The 14,238-nt window shown below is 43.9% G+C and overlaps 1 protein-coding gene across 1 annotated transcript in view; it reads left to right on the plus strand.

Annotated features, from left to right (window-relative positions):
* Positions 1-13,943, plus strand: part of PPP2R2C (protein phosphatase 2 regulatory subunit Bgamma) — a 350,473-nt gene extending 336,530 nt beyond the window's left edge. Inside the window, exon 10 of the mRNA XM_019553341.1 lies at positions 12,454-13,943. Within this exon, the coding sequence (XP_019408886.1) occupies positions 12,454-12,475 (22 nt within the window). The 3' untranslated portion in view covers positions 12,476-13,943. The remainder of the gene's footprint in view (positions 1-12,453) is intronic.
* The last annotated feature ends 295 nt before the right edge of the window (positions 13,944-14,238 follow it).

Raw genomic sequence — 14,238 nt, forward strand, 5'->3', positions numbered from 1 at the left:
GCACTTGTCAGTGTTGAAGCCCATCCTATTCTCATCCGCCCACCCCTGTAACCTGTCTAGGTCTGATTGTAGCCTATTCCTTCCTTCTAGCGTGCCCACATCCCCCCACATCTTAGTGTCATCAGCAAATATTTTCCTTTGAGTTGTAAAAGTAATTCAGGAACAGAGAAACTTATTCCATTCTATTCTTTCTTTATTCCCTGGCATTGGGCCAGAATGTAGATTTGAGCACTTAGCATAGAAACAGACATCACCAAATGAAGTGGATCACTTGTGCCAGGATACATCCTGGCACAGCTGATCCGTTTCAGTGGACAGAACAAATATCACCCTTTCTTCTCCCTGTTGATGTTGCAGGACAATAGGTGATAGGTTTTTCCCTGGGTGCTTGAGGGATCCACTCCTGTGCATCCCAGGAATTCCTGCGCTGTCACGGAGATTCCTGGGGGCATGTCTCACTAAGTGAGGAAACCCCCACTTAAGGAGACACAGCCCCTGAGATCCCAAGAGCATGTTTCCATCAGCAGGGAAAGCTAGGCAGATGCTCCCAATCCTGTGCAGGAATTTCTTGGGGGGAGCGTACAGGGGAGAAGAGACAGACAGGATTTGGCCTCTAAAGCCCCTAGAGCACCTGCCTGCAGTGGCTGGAGGATGCAAGCTGCTCTGGGCTACCTGTGCTCTGAGGCCATAAAGTAGAGAGATATTTGCAACTAAAGAGCAGCACAACTGAATATCACACCTTCATTGTGGCCACATTTGTAGTACAAGGGGCGTGGACACCTGTTTTACTTGGTGTTTAAGCCATCATAAACACTTTTATGGTAGTGCAAAGATGGCAAAAGGCAGCAACTGTTTTTACCTTTAGGAAGCTCTACAATCTGTTCCTGCTGTGAAGGTATTTCAGGTAAGGAGTACCTGATCTAGGCATAAGTGTTTGGTCTTTTCTCCTCTAAAACAGTCTTCAAGGTTACAGATTAATTAATCAGCCTGGGTGTAGATAATCATTTGTCTTGTCATCTGTTAAGTGCAGGCAATCAATGAAAGGGACCATGTACTTTAACAGAGCACATTTGCATTAAAATTATTTTAATTACCACAATGAATATATATTGTATTGTTGCAACACTACTTCTAAAGGATCTACAAAAATTACTCTCTTGTAGACCTATGGTTTTAGCACTTTTCTAGAAAGCCACGGTCTTTGTTAAAAATAATTAATATCTAGATCGAGCAATAGTTTCCCATGAAAGATAACATGCATTTCTAAACCATCAACACGTATCAGATCAATCTGAATAGACTTTGTCAGAAACAAAGGTGCTTTGACTCAGAAAGGCAAATAAGGATTTTGGTTCCACATCTGAATCTTAACTGGTATAAAATGATGTAGCTGCAATGAGCAGTTCCAGCTACAGATCTGGCTCAAAATTCTTATTAAAACATCTGTTAGTGTGTTCTGGGGGTCAGTGGATTCCCCAGCTAGGAGGATGGGCTATTCTGGAAAGACTTTATGTAAACAGACAAAGATAGATTTAATCTGAGATCAGGCACTAATTAGGAAAAAGGGTTATGGTACTCCAGTTGGTGATCCATTTACAAAATAAGTCCCACCAACTAAGCCAACAAAATTAGACATCTCAGCAAGTTGCACAGACTGTCCTCATATATTCATTTGTGGGCCAGCAAATACCATGAATTTAATTCCTTGGAGGGACTTGAGGTTTCCCAACAACTCTGCTAACCTGAGCTGAGGTCTTTCTTGACTGAAGAGGATGCAGGGAACCAGTAGTTTCAGCCAATATCACCACTTACAATACCTAAAGGAGTAAATTATGCACATCTAACTGCCCCACTCTCCCCTCTCTCACATGAGACAATGTTGACATTTAAAATATCGTCTTTGGCATCTCTGCTAACGCCTCGCAGATAAACAGGGCTACTGATCTCAGCAAACACATATAGATGTCTCTGCTTTGGTTGAATTCAGTTGACATTTTTTAGATTTTCTTTGCAACCTTAACAGCTTTTTTAAAAACAAACATGAAAGCAGAGATTCTGGAAAGCAAGATAACAGCTTGGGAGAAGTGCCAGCATACTGTACTGCCACATACCAGCTGAATCCTATTCCTTCTGGAATCCTTTGTGACACTTTATAAATAGTAAAAACACGAGGATTGAGATGCTCTGGAAATAATATAAATTCCAGGAAAGGATACCTACATGTTGTGCCTGATCAAAGACAGGACTACATCCTAAATTAATGAGAATTGGTAATACTTATTTTTCCAGTCACTAATCATGTTGATATGTAACTGAGATTACATTTAAACAAATCAGAACTTCTGGGTACATTCACATGGTGCAATGCAGTACCATTCACAGATATCAAAACTCCTCCCCAGTCAAATACTTCTCTAAACCCACCTATACTAGTTCCACTGCCCATGCTAATTTGTTCAGAAATAGCTCAGTATCTCTCGTATGCTCATATGGCACTGCATTAGTCCATAGATGCATAGGTGCCTTCCACTGACCATAACCTTGGTGTCATCTTTAACTTACATGTCCCCTGCAACAAACAACAGCAAACCAAATCCTTGGGCGTATGTCAATGGAGGGTAGCTCTGCACTGTCAGACTATTCCTGAGTACTGGCTTTTCCATCTCCACTGGATTTCCTGAAATCCATCACTCATTGCACAAGGACCTTGGAGGCTGTTACCTACTAGATACAACAGAAGAATGAAGCCACCTGAGTTATAGAAGAGACAGAATTGTCCTTGCTCTTTTATCATTCCCTCCTATATTATATTACAATATACTATAATAATAGCTTTAATAATATACATGCTATAATAATTTTAATGGATAAAAATGGTACAAAGTCCTGCTTCCCCAAATATAGCAGAAACAAACAAGAACATGTAGATACCTGGCTCAGAAATTCCCTAGTGTGTCGCTCTTGTGAGCTCCATGCCCAAGAAGTCTTGTCTTTTGCTTTCTTTTAGGATTATGGTCACAAACACTTCTCCACACTAATTCTAACATAGGTCTACAGTGCAGTTTACCAGGGTGATTTGAACCTGAGAGCTGAGTGAGCTTTCCCCCCTGCAAATCTTGTCCTCATGACAGGCAGTCCTCACTTCTTCTGTACTCTCCTGTGGATTTCTAGAGAGACCTTGTGGTTATTTGTGCTGAGTTGCTTTAGATTTCTTTCCCTGTCAAATGAAGAACAGCAATCTTTCTTTCAGAAGGAATTGTGGGAAGTGGGGTGCAGGACTTTAGACACTCTAGTGATTTAACCTGCCTCCTCAGTACAAAGTAGACAAGTTCTATCCTGCACTGAAGTGAATCCTGTATGCTAGTCCATACCCACAGCTATGAAAACTAGCCTGAGCTTAAAATATCTCCAAAAATGGGTCAAGGGTTTTTCTATGTAGATAGTGAAAGGGTTGAACACAAATAAAAGCCTGGATTGACAATGCAGTGTAGACATGCCCCTGAAATGCACAGACTGCATAAACAATAGCATTTGCAATCAGAGAAATCCCTTTAGTCCACAAGCTTAGTTGCTCTGACTTGCTCTTTGGAAGTGATGGTTTGAAAATGGTATTTAAAGGGCTGTTTTGTGGGAATTGGTTTTGGGGGGGGTGGTATATACATGCATTAGAATGGTTCAGGATGGGCAGAAAGGGTTAATTGATTTCTAAAAGCCTGGGTCTCTCTCTCTCTCAGTTTTCTCAGCCTTCAGAAGCAGACAAGCTGTCTAACAAACAAGGACACAGCCTGAGAAACTGGGGGCACATACCACACCGTCCTATAACATGAAATAGTGGCACCAGCTCGCAAGGCCAAAGAGGGAGTTTGGGGGGGAGGGGCTGAAATTCCTATTTTGGGAAGGGTGTGCACGTGATGAGTTTGGAATATGCTATAAAACAGAATGTAGACAGTGTGACAACCTCAGAGAGACCAATCAGATAGCCGCAGATGAAGAGACATCAGGGGTCATCAGGAGGGAAGGAGAATGCAAAAGCAGAGATTTAAGAGTAACAAAGGGTCCTCCTCCTCCTCCCCAGGAGGGTTCCTGTCCTTGTTCCCATCCCCTGGGAGGGGTCTCTGAGGCCACCATGAACAGAGGACACACCACCAGCCCATCTCATCCACTCCACTCTATGTGTGTGTGTGTGTGTGTGTGTGTGTGTGGCGGGGCTCAGCATCTCACCTTGAGGCTGCTGACATACTGACATCTGACACCTAAGAAAGCCTTCAGAGTGAAGAAAGCGTCCTGGCCAGACATTTCTTGACTCTGATGACAGTTCTAGGATTAGTAGATATATAGAATTGCTTGATTGCTTGTATAGTTTCTTTTCTGTTATCACTGTGAATCAATACATTTGTCTATTATTGAATGGAGAGGTTGTGGTCAGTCAGAGGGTGGGTCCGCCCTCCCCCTCTAGAAGAAAGCATCTGGGTCCTAAGTCCAGAGCTAACAGGAAGAAGCTATGGAACAGATAAACGCAAGAAGTCATTAGCACTTTAATGAGATTTGTTTGGCAAGGCAACACGTATGCTAAGGTGTCTGAGCTGAAAGAAGGAAGCTGTTCTAGATGATCTGCAGGGAGAGGGAGTGGAGTATCTTCAGAAAGGAGCAATGCAGTGAGGTATTAGTGCTAGCAGTTAAAAACTCAGGGCACAGACAGAAGTTACATTTGTTGTGCAATCAGCCCCCTGAAACCACTCTACAGCCATGCTCTGGCACATGCATGGCTGCAGAGCGTGGCTGATTGTGTGACAAATTAACCATCATCAAATGAGGGATCAAATGAAGGCACTCCACTTTGGAGTGCTTTAGGGAACTTCTGTTTCTTGGGGTCAATTGCGCGATTGGGATGCTATATACAAGAAGGGAATGGGAGCAAGGCACAGGCTGGGGCTTGTTCAGCCTGAGCTGGAGGGGGAAGGGGGGCATGGATTGGAGCCGGGCAAACCCCATCCTTCAACTCCCCCTGCCATGGGTGACTGGTGCCTCCCGAGTCTATGTCCTCCAGTGGCCGATTGTCAAGCCTGGAACAACCAGCAGTGAAACTGGAAGTGCACTTGTGCTGGCACTTCCAGTTTCAGAGCTGGCGCTTTCAAAGGGCGCATGGCCAATCTCAGGGGGTGCACATGCACCCATGTGCATGCCCTACATATTGCCAATGCCCCCTGCAGACAGCACTAGAGCTTGGAGGGGAGGAGTGTAGGGATAGGGGAAAGAGGCTGCAGGCAGACTCCTCAGGCTCAATTAGCTCCAAAGTGCAGCTCAATTCCCCTACCTCCAAACCACAGGCAAATGTTTGTTGGGTCGGGAGAGCAGAGGGGGGCAGGGTGGTGCTCTAACTCATGGCGCTTTACGTAAAGCTAAGTGCCATGAATTAGAGCAGGGGCCTGCATGTCTGTCAGCTCCCTCAGTGACTCACAGAAGGTTTTTCATCTGGGTTGTGAGAAATGGGTTCAGATCTCTGATAAAGACTGGGGACTTGAATCTTTCTCTCAAATACCTTGAGTTAGGGGACTGTGTATTTCTCTATTGTTTCATGAATATTTTTAAAGGTCTCAGTTTCCTTCTAAGGAGGAAGGAAAACAGTTTCTGAAACCTCAGCTTTTGCTTGAAATGGAAGTCTTTTTTTCCTATGTGAAGGGAATAGATAGTATATATAATAATAATAAGCTCTAAGATATTATTATAGACATTCCACTGATCAGATTCATTTTGAAACTATTTATGAAAGAATTGTGTTTCTATGTGATGAACTGATTGAGTGGTTTTGTGTATTGCATGTGATGGTTGCCTCTCTAGCAGTTATAAATTAAAAATTTAACCAGTTAAACTGGATTTTTAAAGCATCTGTGGTTGCTAAGATACACTCATTCAGATCTGGTAAATCTTCCACTTGAAATACATTATATACTGGCAAATTAGACTTTTAGCTCTGGCAACACAGGAAAACATCCCCATCTCTGAAAATTGCCATGTAGCACACTCATTACTCCTGGTCAAGTGCCCAGTTCTGGATATTCATCAGGCTGTTAGACTCTACATATCATCACTGGAGCTATAAGCTTTTGGCTTGCTGAATTTGGGCAGATTCAAATCACTGCTTCTGGAATTAGATCTCTGGCACTCAGACAAGGGGCATAATCTTCATCTAAAATGTTCTGTTTAGAGATGGGCCCTCAGAACCCAACTACCTGCAAGCTACCTCCATAACTTAAGCACTCTCTTACCCAGGGTGTCAACTTCATGGGCACTCTGGTTTACAGTTTCTCTCTTCAGGCATATGTGGTAGTTAAAGCAAACAAACCCTGACTTTGCTATGATTTGTGAAGCATTCGTTTAGGTAAGGTGAGAAATACAGAGCTAAGCACAATAGAAAAACCTTCATGACAATCCATGACTAATGTTCCTTACTGTGTTTTATCAGTTCAGGGTACCTGGTTTTCTCTGTTTAAACATTGCAAATTCTCTGATAAAAAAAAATTCTCTGATTAAAACTCCCAATCCAGGATTAAAATGAAAGGCCACTATACATATACAGGTATCAATGGAACACAATGTTTTATTGAAATATTTGCAGTTTTTAAGAAACTTGGAAGCCTACCAGTGCCTCATTTAGTCCCCATCCACACACCCCTGCCCTGCCCCTCACCCTCCCTGCTGGCTCTTCCCACAGCCTCCAACCCTTCCCCCCCACCAGTCTGACCGTCACCTGCACCTATACCTGGCCCACAGGGCCTCCCCCAACCCTACTGGAGCCCCCCAGCCCCATTGGACAGGGACCTCAGCACCCTGCAAGCTTTACTTACCATAAAGGCTTCAGGAGGGAAAGTGAGCCTGAGCCAACACCTGGCTGACTTGAGGGTCTCAGGCCCCACCCCTTCCCCTTCAGGACAGGGCTTAGGGTTTGCCATCCATTCTTGCAAGAAGCTCTTGCAGGCTGGAACTCTGCCAAACTGCAGAGAGCTCTTTGCAAAAGTGGAAAATTTGTGTGGTTCTCCATTAAAATGCAAAATCTGCTTTTTTCTTTGTTAAAAGGCAAAATCCATGTTTTTTCTGTTTTTCCATGGAAAACAGAAAACCAAGATCCCTGTTTATCATTCGTCCAGGGCTTTGAGACATTGCTCTTCCAAATCAGGGTTCTCTTCCTAGTCATGAAGTCTCTGACCTTTGCAGCAATCTTAAGCATATACAGAATGCCATACTGCATCAGACTATAAGTCTGTCTAGCCCCGTATTTGTCTTTCATAGTGACAGAGACTGAATGTTAAAGGAAAGAGTGTTTATGCTGGGCATATCCAGACTAATCTGTCCCCAGCTGCTCTCCCCTTACAGCTTCCAATATTCAAAGGACTAGGAAGTCCTACATGATATACTTCTAATTATCTTGCTTAATACCTACTGATGGATCTATTTTCCATCAATTTCAACTGTGCAAGACTCTGGTTAGATCAGAGTCTTATACAGCAAGCCATACGAGGAAAGGCTGAGCGATCTGGGACTCTTCAGCCAGAAGAAAAGAAGGCTGAGAGGGGACCTGTTAGCAGCTTACCACTACACTAGGGGAGTACATCAAGAGCTCGGTGAGCAACTGTTCACCAGGGCAACCAAGGGGAATACTAGAAGTAATGGCCACAAACTCCTGGAAAATGAATTTCGGTTTCAATATTAGAGAAAACTTCTTAACAATCAGGGTGTCCAGACTGTGGAAAAGGCTCCCGCCAGAGGTGGTGCAACCACCTACCCTGGAAATCTTCAAGAGGAAACTGGACAGTCACCTTACTGGGATCACTTGACCCCCAGTTATCTTTCCTGCTTGATGCAGGGTGCTGGACCCAATGATCTTCTGAGGTCCCTTCCAGTCTCACAATCTATGAAAAAATTACCAGCCTCCACAACACTTTGTTAGGCTTATTGATATACCTTGTGGAATGAGTTTCATAGGTTAATTACACACTGGGTGCATCTACACTTGGATAACCAAGTACTAAATCAATGCGTAGTAACTGGTGCTACTGTGCAGCAGTGCTAGCATATGGGTTTTTACAGACACTAACTGTACAGTAGCCTAATGCTACTGCACAGTTGCGTATTAGCATGGGTTTTGCCTGGCACACTACTGTGCCATGTTATTAGGGTTACTGCACAGTTAACATCTCGTGTAGATGCACCCACTGTGTGAAAAAGAACTCCTTTTAGTTTGTTTTAAACATGCTGTCGAATAAAGCAAAAAAGTGTCATAAATCTCTGCTCAGGAGCAGACCAATCACCATATTTGGGGTCAGGAAGGATTTTTACCCCATGTTCAGATTGGTATGGACTGTTGGGGTTTTAGCCTTCCCCTGGCATGGGGGGCATGGCCTTCTTCCTGGGATCTCTCTGTTGTACATTAACAAACTTTGCCTCAGCAGGACATTTGCTGCCATGATCCCCCTGCTTTCCCTGTGGCAGGTTACAGTGTTATAGCTTGGATTTTGTGTCAGGGTCAACTATGCAGTTTGGCTAAGATAATGGATTTGAATGGAATGGTTTGGATAGGAATGATACTGTCTTAGGCAAGGGGCTGGAATAGATTACTTGCCAAGGTCTCTTCCAGCCCTACTGCTCTATAACTGTATACTTCACTGCATGGGCAAATATAGAATTTTGAAAAGAAGGCTGCAGATGATTTGATGCATCATCACATACAACACATTTTTCTTCAGGTAAAAAGAAAGTAGAAGCTATGCTAATACACTAGGGGCCTGCGGCTGCATTTTCAGTTTAAGATTGAAGCAAAAGCACTTATAACATACTTGGAATGAATAAAAAACAATGTGCAGGGCTGTGAAATAGGAGCTTCAATACCAGGAGCAGCTAGCAGACAGCAGAATTGCAAAGGATAGCTAGATTGGTGGAACATCACGGAGATTAAAAAGAAGAGAAGGTCATTCACACCTGTGGAATGAAGAGTTTAGAAGATCTGTGAAGTTAATTTTAATGAGCTGTGAAGTCAATTTTTGAGGACAAATGCACAACCTAAGCCCCAAGGTTTTACTTGAGAAAAATTCCACAGTACAAGCTTTGTAGAATTTCCTTATCCCAAAAGACAAGTTTTTTTATGGGAAGGTCTGATCTGACTTGTGATACCTATCCCTTGCCATACTCCATGCAATAACAAGAATCAAACTCTGAATGCACAAGACACTTAATACTGCATAGACCAAGAGGTAACAATCAGTAGTCGTATATATGACTTTCATCCACAGGCCTCAATGGGCTTCAAAAATGTGTCTATCTTGCTCACCATTACTTCTAGATACACTATTTTGAAAAAAAGATATTATTTTAATACAAGAAACTGAAGGGTCCAGAAGTCCCTGAGCTAAGGGAAACTATCAATAAATAATGGCTACAAATAAAACCACTTTATAACAGAAAATAATGTAGAGAACCTGTATACAGTTAATTTTTCCATCTTTCAAGACATCTGTTTTAACAGCTGTATCTAGGCTGCAGTCAGAAGATCAGTTGTCCTGGCCTAAGGACTTTTCAAAATATAGGATTGAAACCTTTCCATGGAGACTCACTATTTAACGTACTGCAAATAAAAATCAATTGAGTAATTATTAGAAGTAGTGTTAGGAGAGAATTATGAATGATCTACTTCTGGAAAATCCCTTCGTATATTTATAAAGGGAAGGGCTGAAAAATCCATTTATGCCAAATCTATTTGCTAGGATTCATCATCTTTCCACTATTTATCTTCCTGAGGACTTAGAGATGCACAGTGGGTGTGTCTACACATGCAAATATTGTAGGGTGGGTTTACTGTAGAGTAAACCCACCCTGGGAGGTGTCTACATGTGTAGGGCGTGGGAACAGATTTACTGCTTCTGGCAGCAGTCTGTTCATGCCCACAGCGGCCCTGCACCAGTCCCCTGCAGCAGCCAGGCAGAGCTCTAGGCTCCCCCTGCGTGCTAAGCCGAGGCCTGGCAGGGAGCACAGGGCCAGGAGACATGCGTCTCCTGGTGGAGGGTGGGAGATTGCTCCCTGCCTCTGGAAGCTGCCTGCTGCTAGGATGGGCTCCACCACCAGAGCCCAGCTGGGGAAAATGTCCACTTGCCCCAGCAGCAGGGAACTCCAGGCACTGGCACCCCAATCAGGCTGCAGGGGCACCTCAATTGCCCAATCAGGGCACAAGGCTGGGACCTGACCCTGACCTGGACAGTTCCCAGCCAGCCCCAAGCTGCACGTGGAAGTCTGCATGTACAGACTTCCATGCACAGCCTAGGGCTGGCCAGGAATTGTCTCAGTCAGATGCAGGGAGCTGCCAGCCCCTATTCCATGATCATGATCACAGAGCTGAGGCTGGAAACAGACTAGGAGATTGTTCCCAGCCCCGTGATTGTAGTCGGGGCTGGGAGATCATAGAAAATTAGGGTTGGAAGGGACCTCAGGAGGTCATCCAGCGCAACCCCCTACTCAAAGCAGGACCAGCCCCAATTAGATCATCCCAGCCAAAGCTTTGTCTAGATGGGTCTTAATAACCTCCAAGAATGGAGATTTGAACCTGCTTGGATAACTTGTTTCAGTGTTTTACTATTCTCCTAGTGAGAAAATTCTTCGTAATATCTAACCTAAACTTCCCTTGCTGCAACTTGAGACTGTTGCTCCTTGTTCTGTCATCTGTTACCACAGTCTTAGCTCCATCCTATTTGGAACAACCCTTCAGGTAGTTGAAGGCTGTTATTAAATCCCCTCCAAGTCTCCTCTTCTCTAGACTAAATAAGCCCAGTCCCCTCAGCCTCTCCTCATAAATAACGTGCCCCAGGTACCTCACCATTTTTGTCACCCTTCGCTGGGCTGTCTCCAATTTGTTCACATCCTTTTTGTAATGGCAGGCCCAGAGCTGAACACAGTACTCCAGATGTGACTTCACCCATGCTGAATAGAGGGGAATAATCACTTCCCTTGACCTGCTGGCAACACACCTACCAATGCAGCTCAGTATGCTGTTAGCTTTCTTGGCAACAAGGGCACACTGCTGGCTCATATTCAGCTTATTTTCCACTGTGACCCCCCAGGTCCTTTTCTGCAGAGCTTCTGCCCAGCCAGTCAGCCCCCAGCCTATACTGGTGGATGAGATTCTTCCATCCTAAGTGCAGAACTTTGCACTTGTCCTTGTTGAACCTCATGAGTTGCCTTTTGGCCCAATCCTCCAATTTGTCTAGGTCACCAAACCCCAGCCCTACCCTCCAGCATATCTACTACTCCCCCCAGTTTGGTGTTGTCTGAAAACTTGTGTGGAACAATTATCTCCCAGCCCCCACTCTGTGATCAGGGGGAACTCCTTGCTGCCAGAGTAGGGGAACATTGTCCCCACCTCAGCAGTAGGCAGCTCCCGAGGGCAAGGAGCAATCTCCCATTCCTGCTGCCCAGCTGACTGGGAGAAAATTTTCTCCCAGTTGGCTGTCTATACACACGATACTGCACAGTAATTACTCCCAAGTAAATTTGCTACTTGTACTTACAGGTAGCAAATTTACCCATGAGTAGACCAAATGCAGTAACTGGCTACACATGTAGATGGTGATGCTTACTGTTTAGTAATCTGCTCTAATCTTGAGTAAGGCTTCTCATATAGACGTGCGCAGTGTGTACTGGATACGCCATCCATTAATCAGCATTTGGAGAACTATGCCAAATAAATCCATTTCTTAAAATATCTGTTTCCAAAATGTTCTTAATGCCATTTTAACCTAGTTTGTAGCCCCCAAAGCTCATGACATTGCAGCTTTTGCTCTGAAATACCAATATTTTGAAATTGTATGTGTAGTCAAAAAGGAAGCAGCACAAAGTTCAGGCTTTGACATTTTAAAAATAGAGCAGGGGTTGTCAAACAGGGCTATGCATACCCCCAGGGATACTTGAGAAGGCCCTAGGGGGGATGTGCGGGTGGGCAGAGATGGAGTGCTGCCATGCACCAATGCACCATCCCGCGCTTGTGCCACCCATTCACCCAGCTGAATGCAGGGGGGTGGGAGAAGCTCATCCAAGTCCGGCCTTGTGCCCCGCCACACCTGCTCCACATCTCTCTTTTCTTTACTTACCCTACAGTTGTAAGTATACTATGGGTGCAATATAACACTGATAAGAATCTTAGATCAATTTTCAACTTTCACCCTGCGAAATATTTTGTTTTGTTATGCAGAATCTCCATAAGGTGAAAGTAAATCTGACTTTGTTATTAGTAGGCAACCATCAGTCCTCTGGGTCACACTGTACAGGTGCCTGATGAAGCTGTTTGTGGCTGACAAGGTGAATTTGAGAGCAATGCAGCTTGTTACAAGCTTCACAGATCCCTGTGTTGTCTGAGTCAGAGTTCAAATTTACAGCAGTCGGCTTATTTTTCTCTCTCTTTGCTTCCATCCCCAGGATTAAGGCTGCTTCAAGTTGAGCTGTACCCAGTGCCAGATGTTCCCTCCAGATCCAATGGGATTCGACATGCTCCTCCCAGCTTTCTACATCGATGTTGAAAGACTTTATATCATTTTAGAACATATCATGGTACCACCAAAGATGGTGACCCCACTTTGTAGGGGTGTCTTGTACCTTACTATACAAAATATTCTTGGAGATATGGTATTCTCCCATTCCTGACATGGCTGATCCATCACAACCTCCTCTTCTGTATAGTGGTTTCTAGGTGTGTCAATCCTGTATACTCCAGTACCTCTGTGTTTAGTATTCTGTCTTCCCGCTTTATTTTCAGGATCTTATGTATACATTTCATGGTGAAGCTGTTCAGTCTCGATACGTCTAGCATATGTAGTCCACACTGCTGAACTGTAAAGCAGGGATGACAACACACAAGTCTTGCAGATTGTCATCTTCACCTTAGCTGATAGTTTGCTGTTATTCCATGCATGTTTCTGTAATAGTCTGAAAGTTTTCACAGCTTTTCTGATTCTGTTAGATCAGCCTGAATGTCAAGATTCCTGATGGTCATAGAACCCAAATACCAAAAACAGTCAGACACCAAGAGACATCCTCCAGAGTGATGTCAGGTGTCGGTTCTTTCACCCCTTGGCACATGAGTGCAGTCTTCTTGAGACTAATTCCCATCCTAAAGCTCTTGTCCAATTCTGAAAATCTGCCCGAGAGAATCTGCAGGGAAGATTCACTGTGAACAATCAAAGCTGCATCATCTGCAAACAGGAAATCTCTCCAAGCCAGTTCTTTCACGTTGGTTTTTGAGCAAGCCTCCATCTAGTCTGGCTCAAGATAAATGTCATCACTGCTGTGTTTGAATGCATGAAGAAGCAGGAATGAAAAGTAGATGTTAAAAAACACAGTGGCCAAGATATACCAATTTCATGCCATTGTTAATGTCAAAAGCTCTTGATTCTTTGTTTTTATATGCTACTGTTGCCTTCATACCTTGATGTAATGAGCAAATGATGTTCAATAGTGTGGGGGGTCAACCCAGTTTCTTCAGAACAGTAAAAAGACACTGTCTGTTGACTGCATCAAATGCCTTTGTCAGATCGATGAAGGCTATGTACAGAGGTATTCATTTTCCTCTACACTTCTCTTTATTGTACTTGACTCCTAGGTAAAAAGTCGAGACATTACCTGCAAGAGAAATTGTATTGATTCACATGTCACTTTACTGTCCAAGGTTAATCTGAATGCTTGCTCTTGTGGACATCAGTGACCAATTTTATCAGACAGGAAAATAGAGTCAACCTTAACTTCACAACTACAGAGCCAGGTGACCTTTGTCTCCTCCAACCTATTTATATTTATTGGAAGAGGATGTAGTCTTGTAATTGGAATGTACTATTAAAAGTTATCAAAAACTTGCTGTATTTCTGGAAAAAAAAGTATTAGAACAGTGACACAGTTCATGGTAAATTGGGAGCTCTAATGTCAAGTACCTACTTTCTTAAAGTATTTGTTAGGCCTGTGTGAAGCGGCTAGTATTTGCTTCAGATTTGGATTCAGCCAACTTGGGGGACAGTGATTTGATCTGGTGATTTGAATTGCTGTCCTGAATTGATTCACCCAGCCCACTCTCCTGGTCACCCAGCCCATCAATGGCTGCCCCGCCCAGCCCCAGCCTCCCAGCTCTTTAAAAAAAAAAGCCCAGCACTCACCAGCTGCTGCCAGGCAGGGGGGCAATCTCTGCTGCCCACCACTGCCGCACACTGTGTGGGT

The sequence above is a fragment of the Crocodylus porosus genome, unplaced genomic scaffold (assembly GCF_001723895.1).
Source record: "Crocodylus porosus isolate Cpor-Errol unplaced genomic scaffold, CroPor_comp1, whole genome shotgun sequence".
In the NCBI taxonomy this organism is placed as follows: domain Eukaryota; kingdom Metazoa; phylum Chordata; order Crocodylia; family Crocodylidae; genus Crocodylus; species Crocodylus porosus.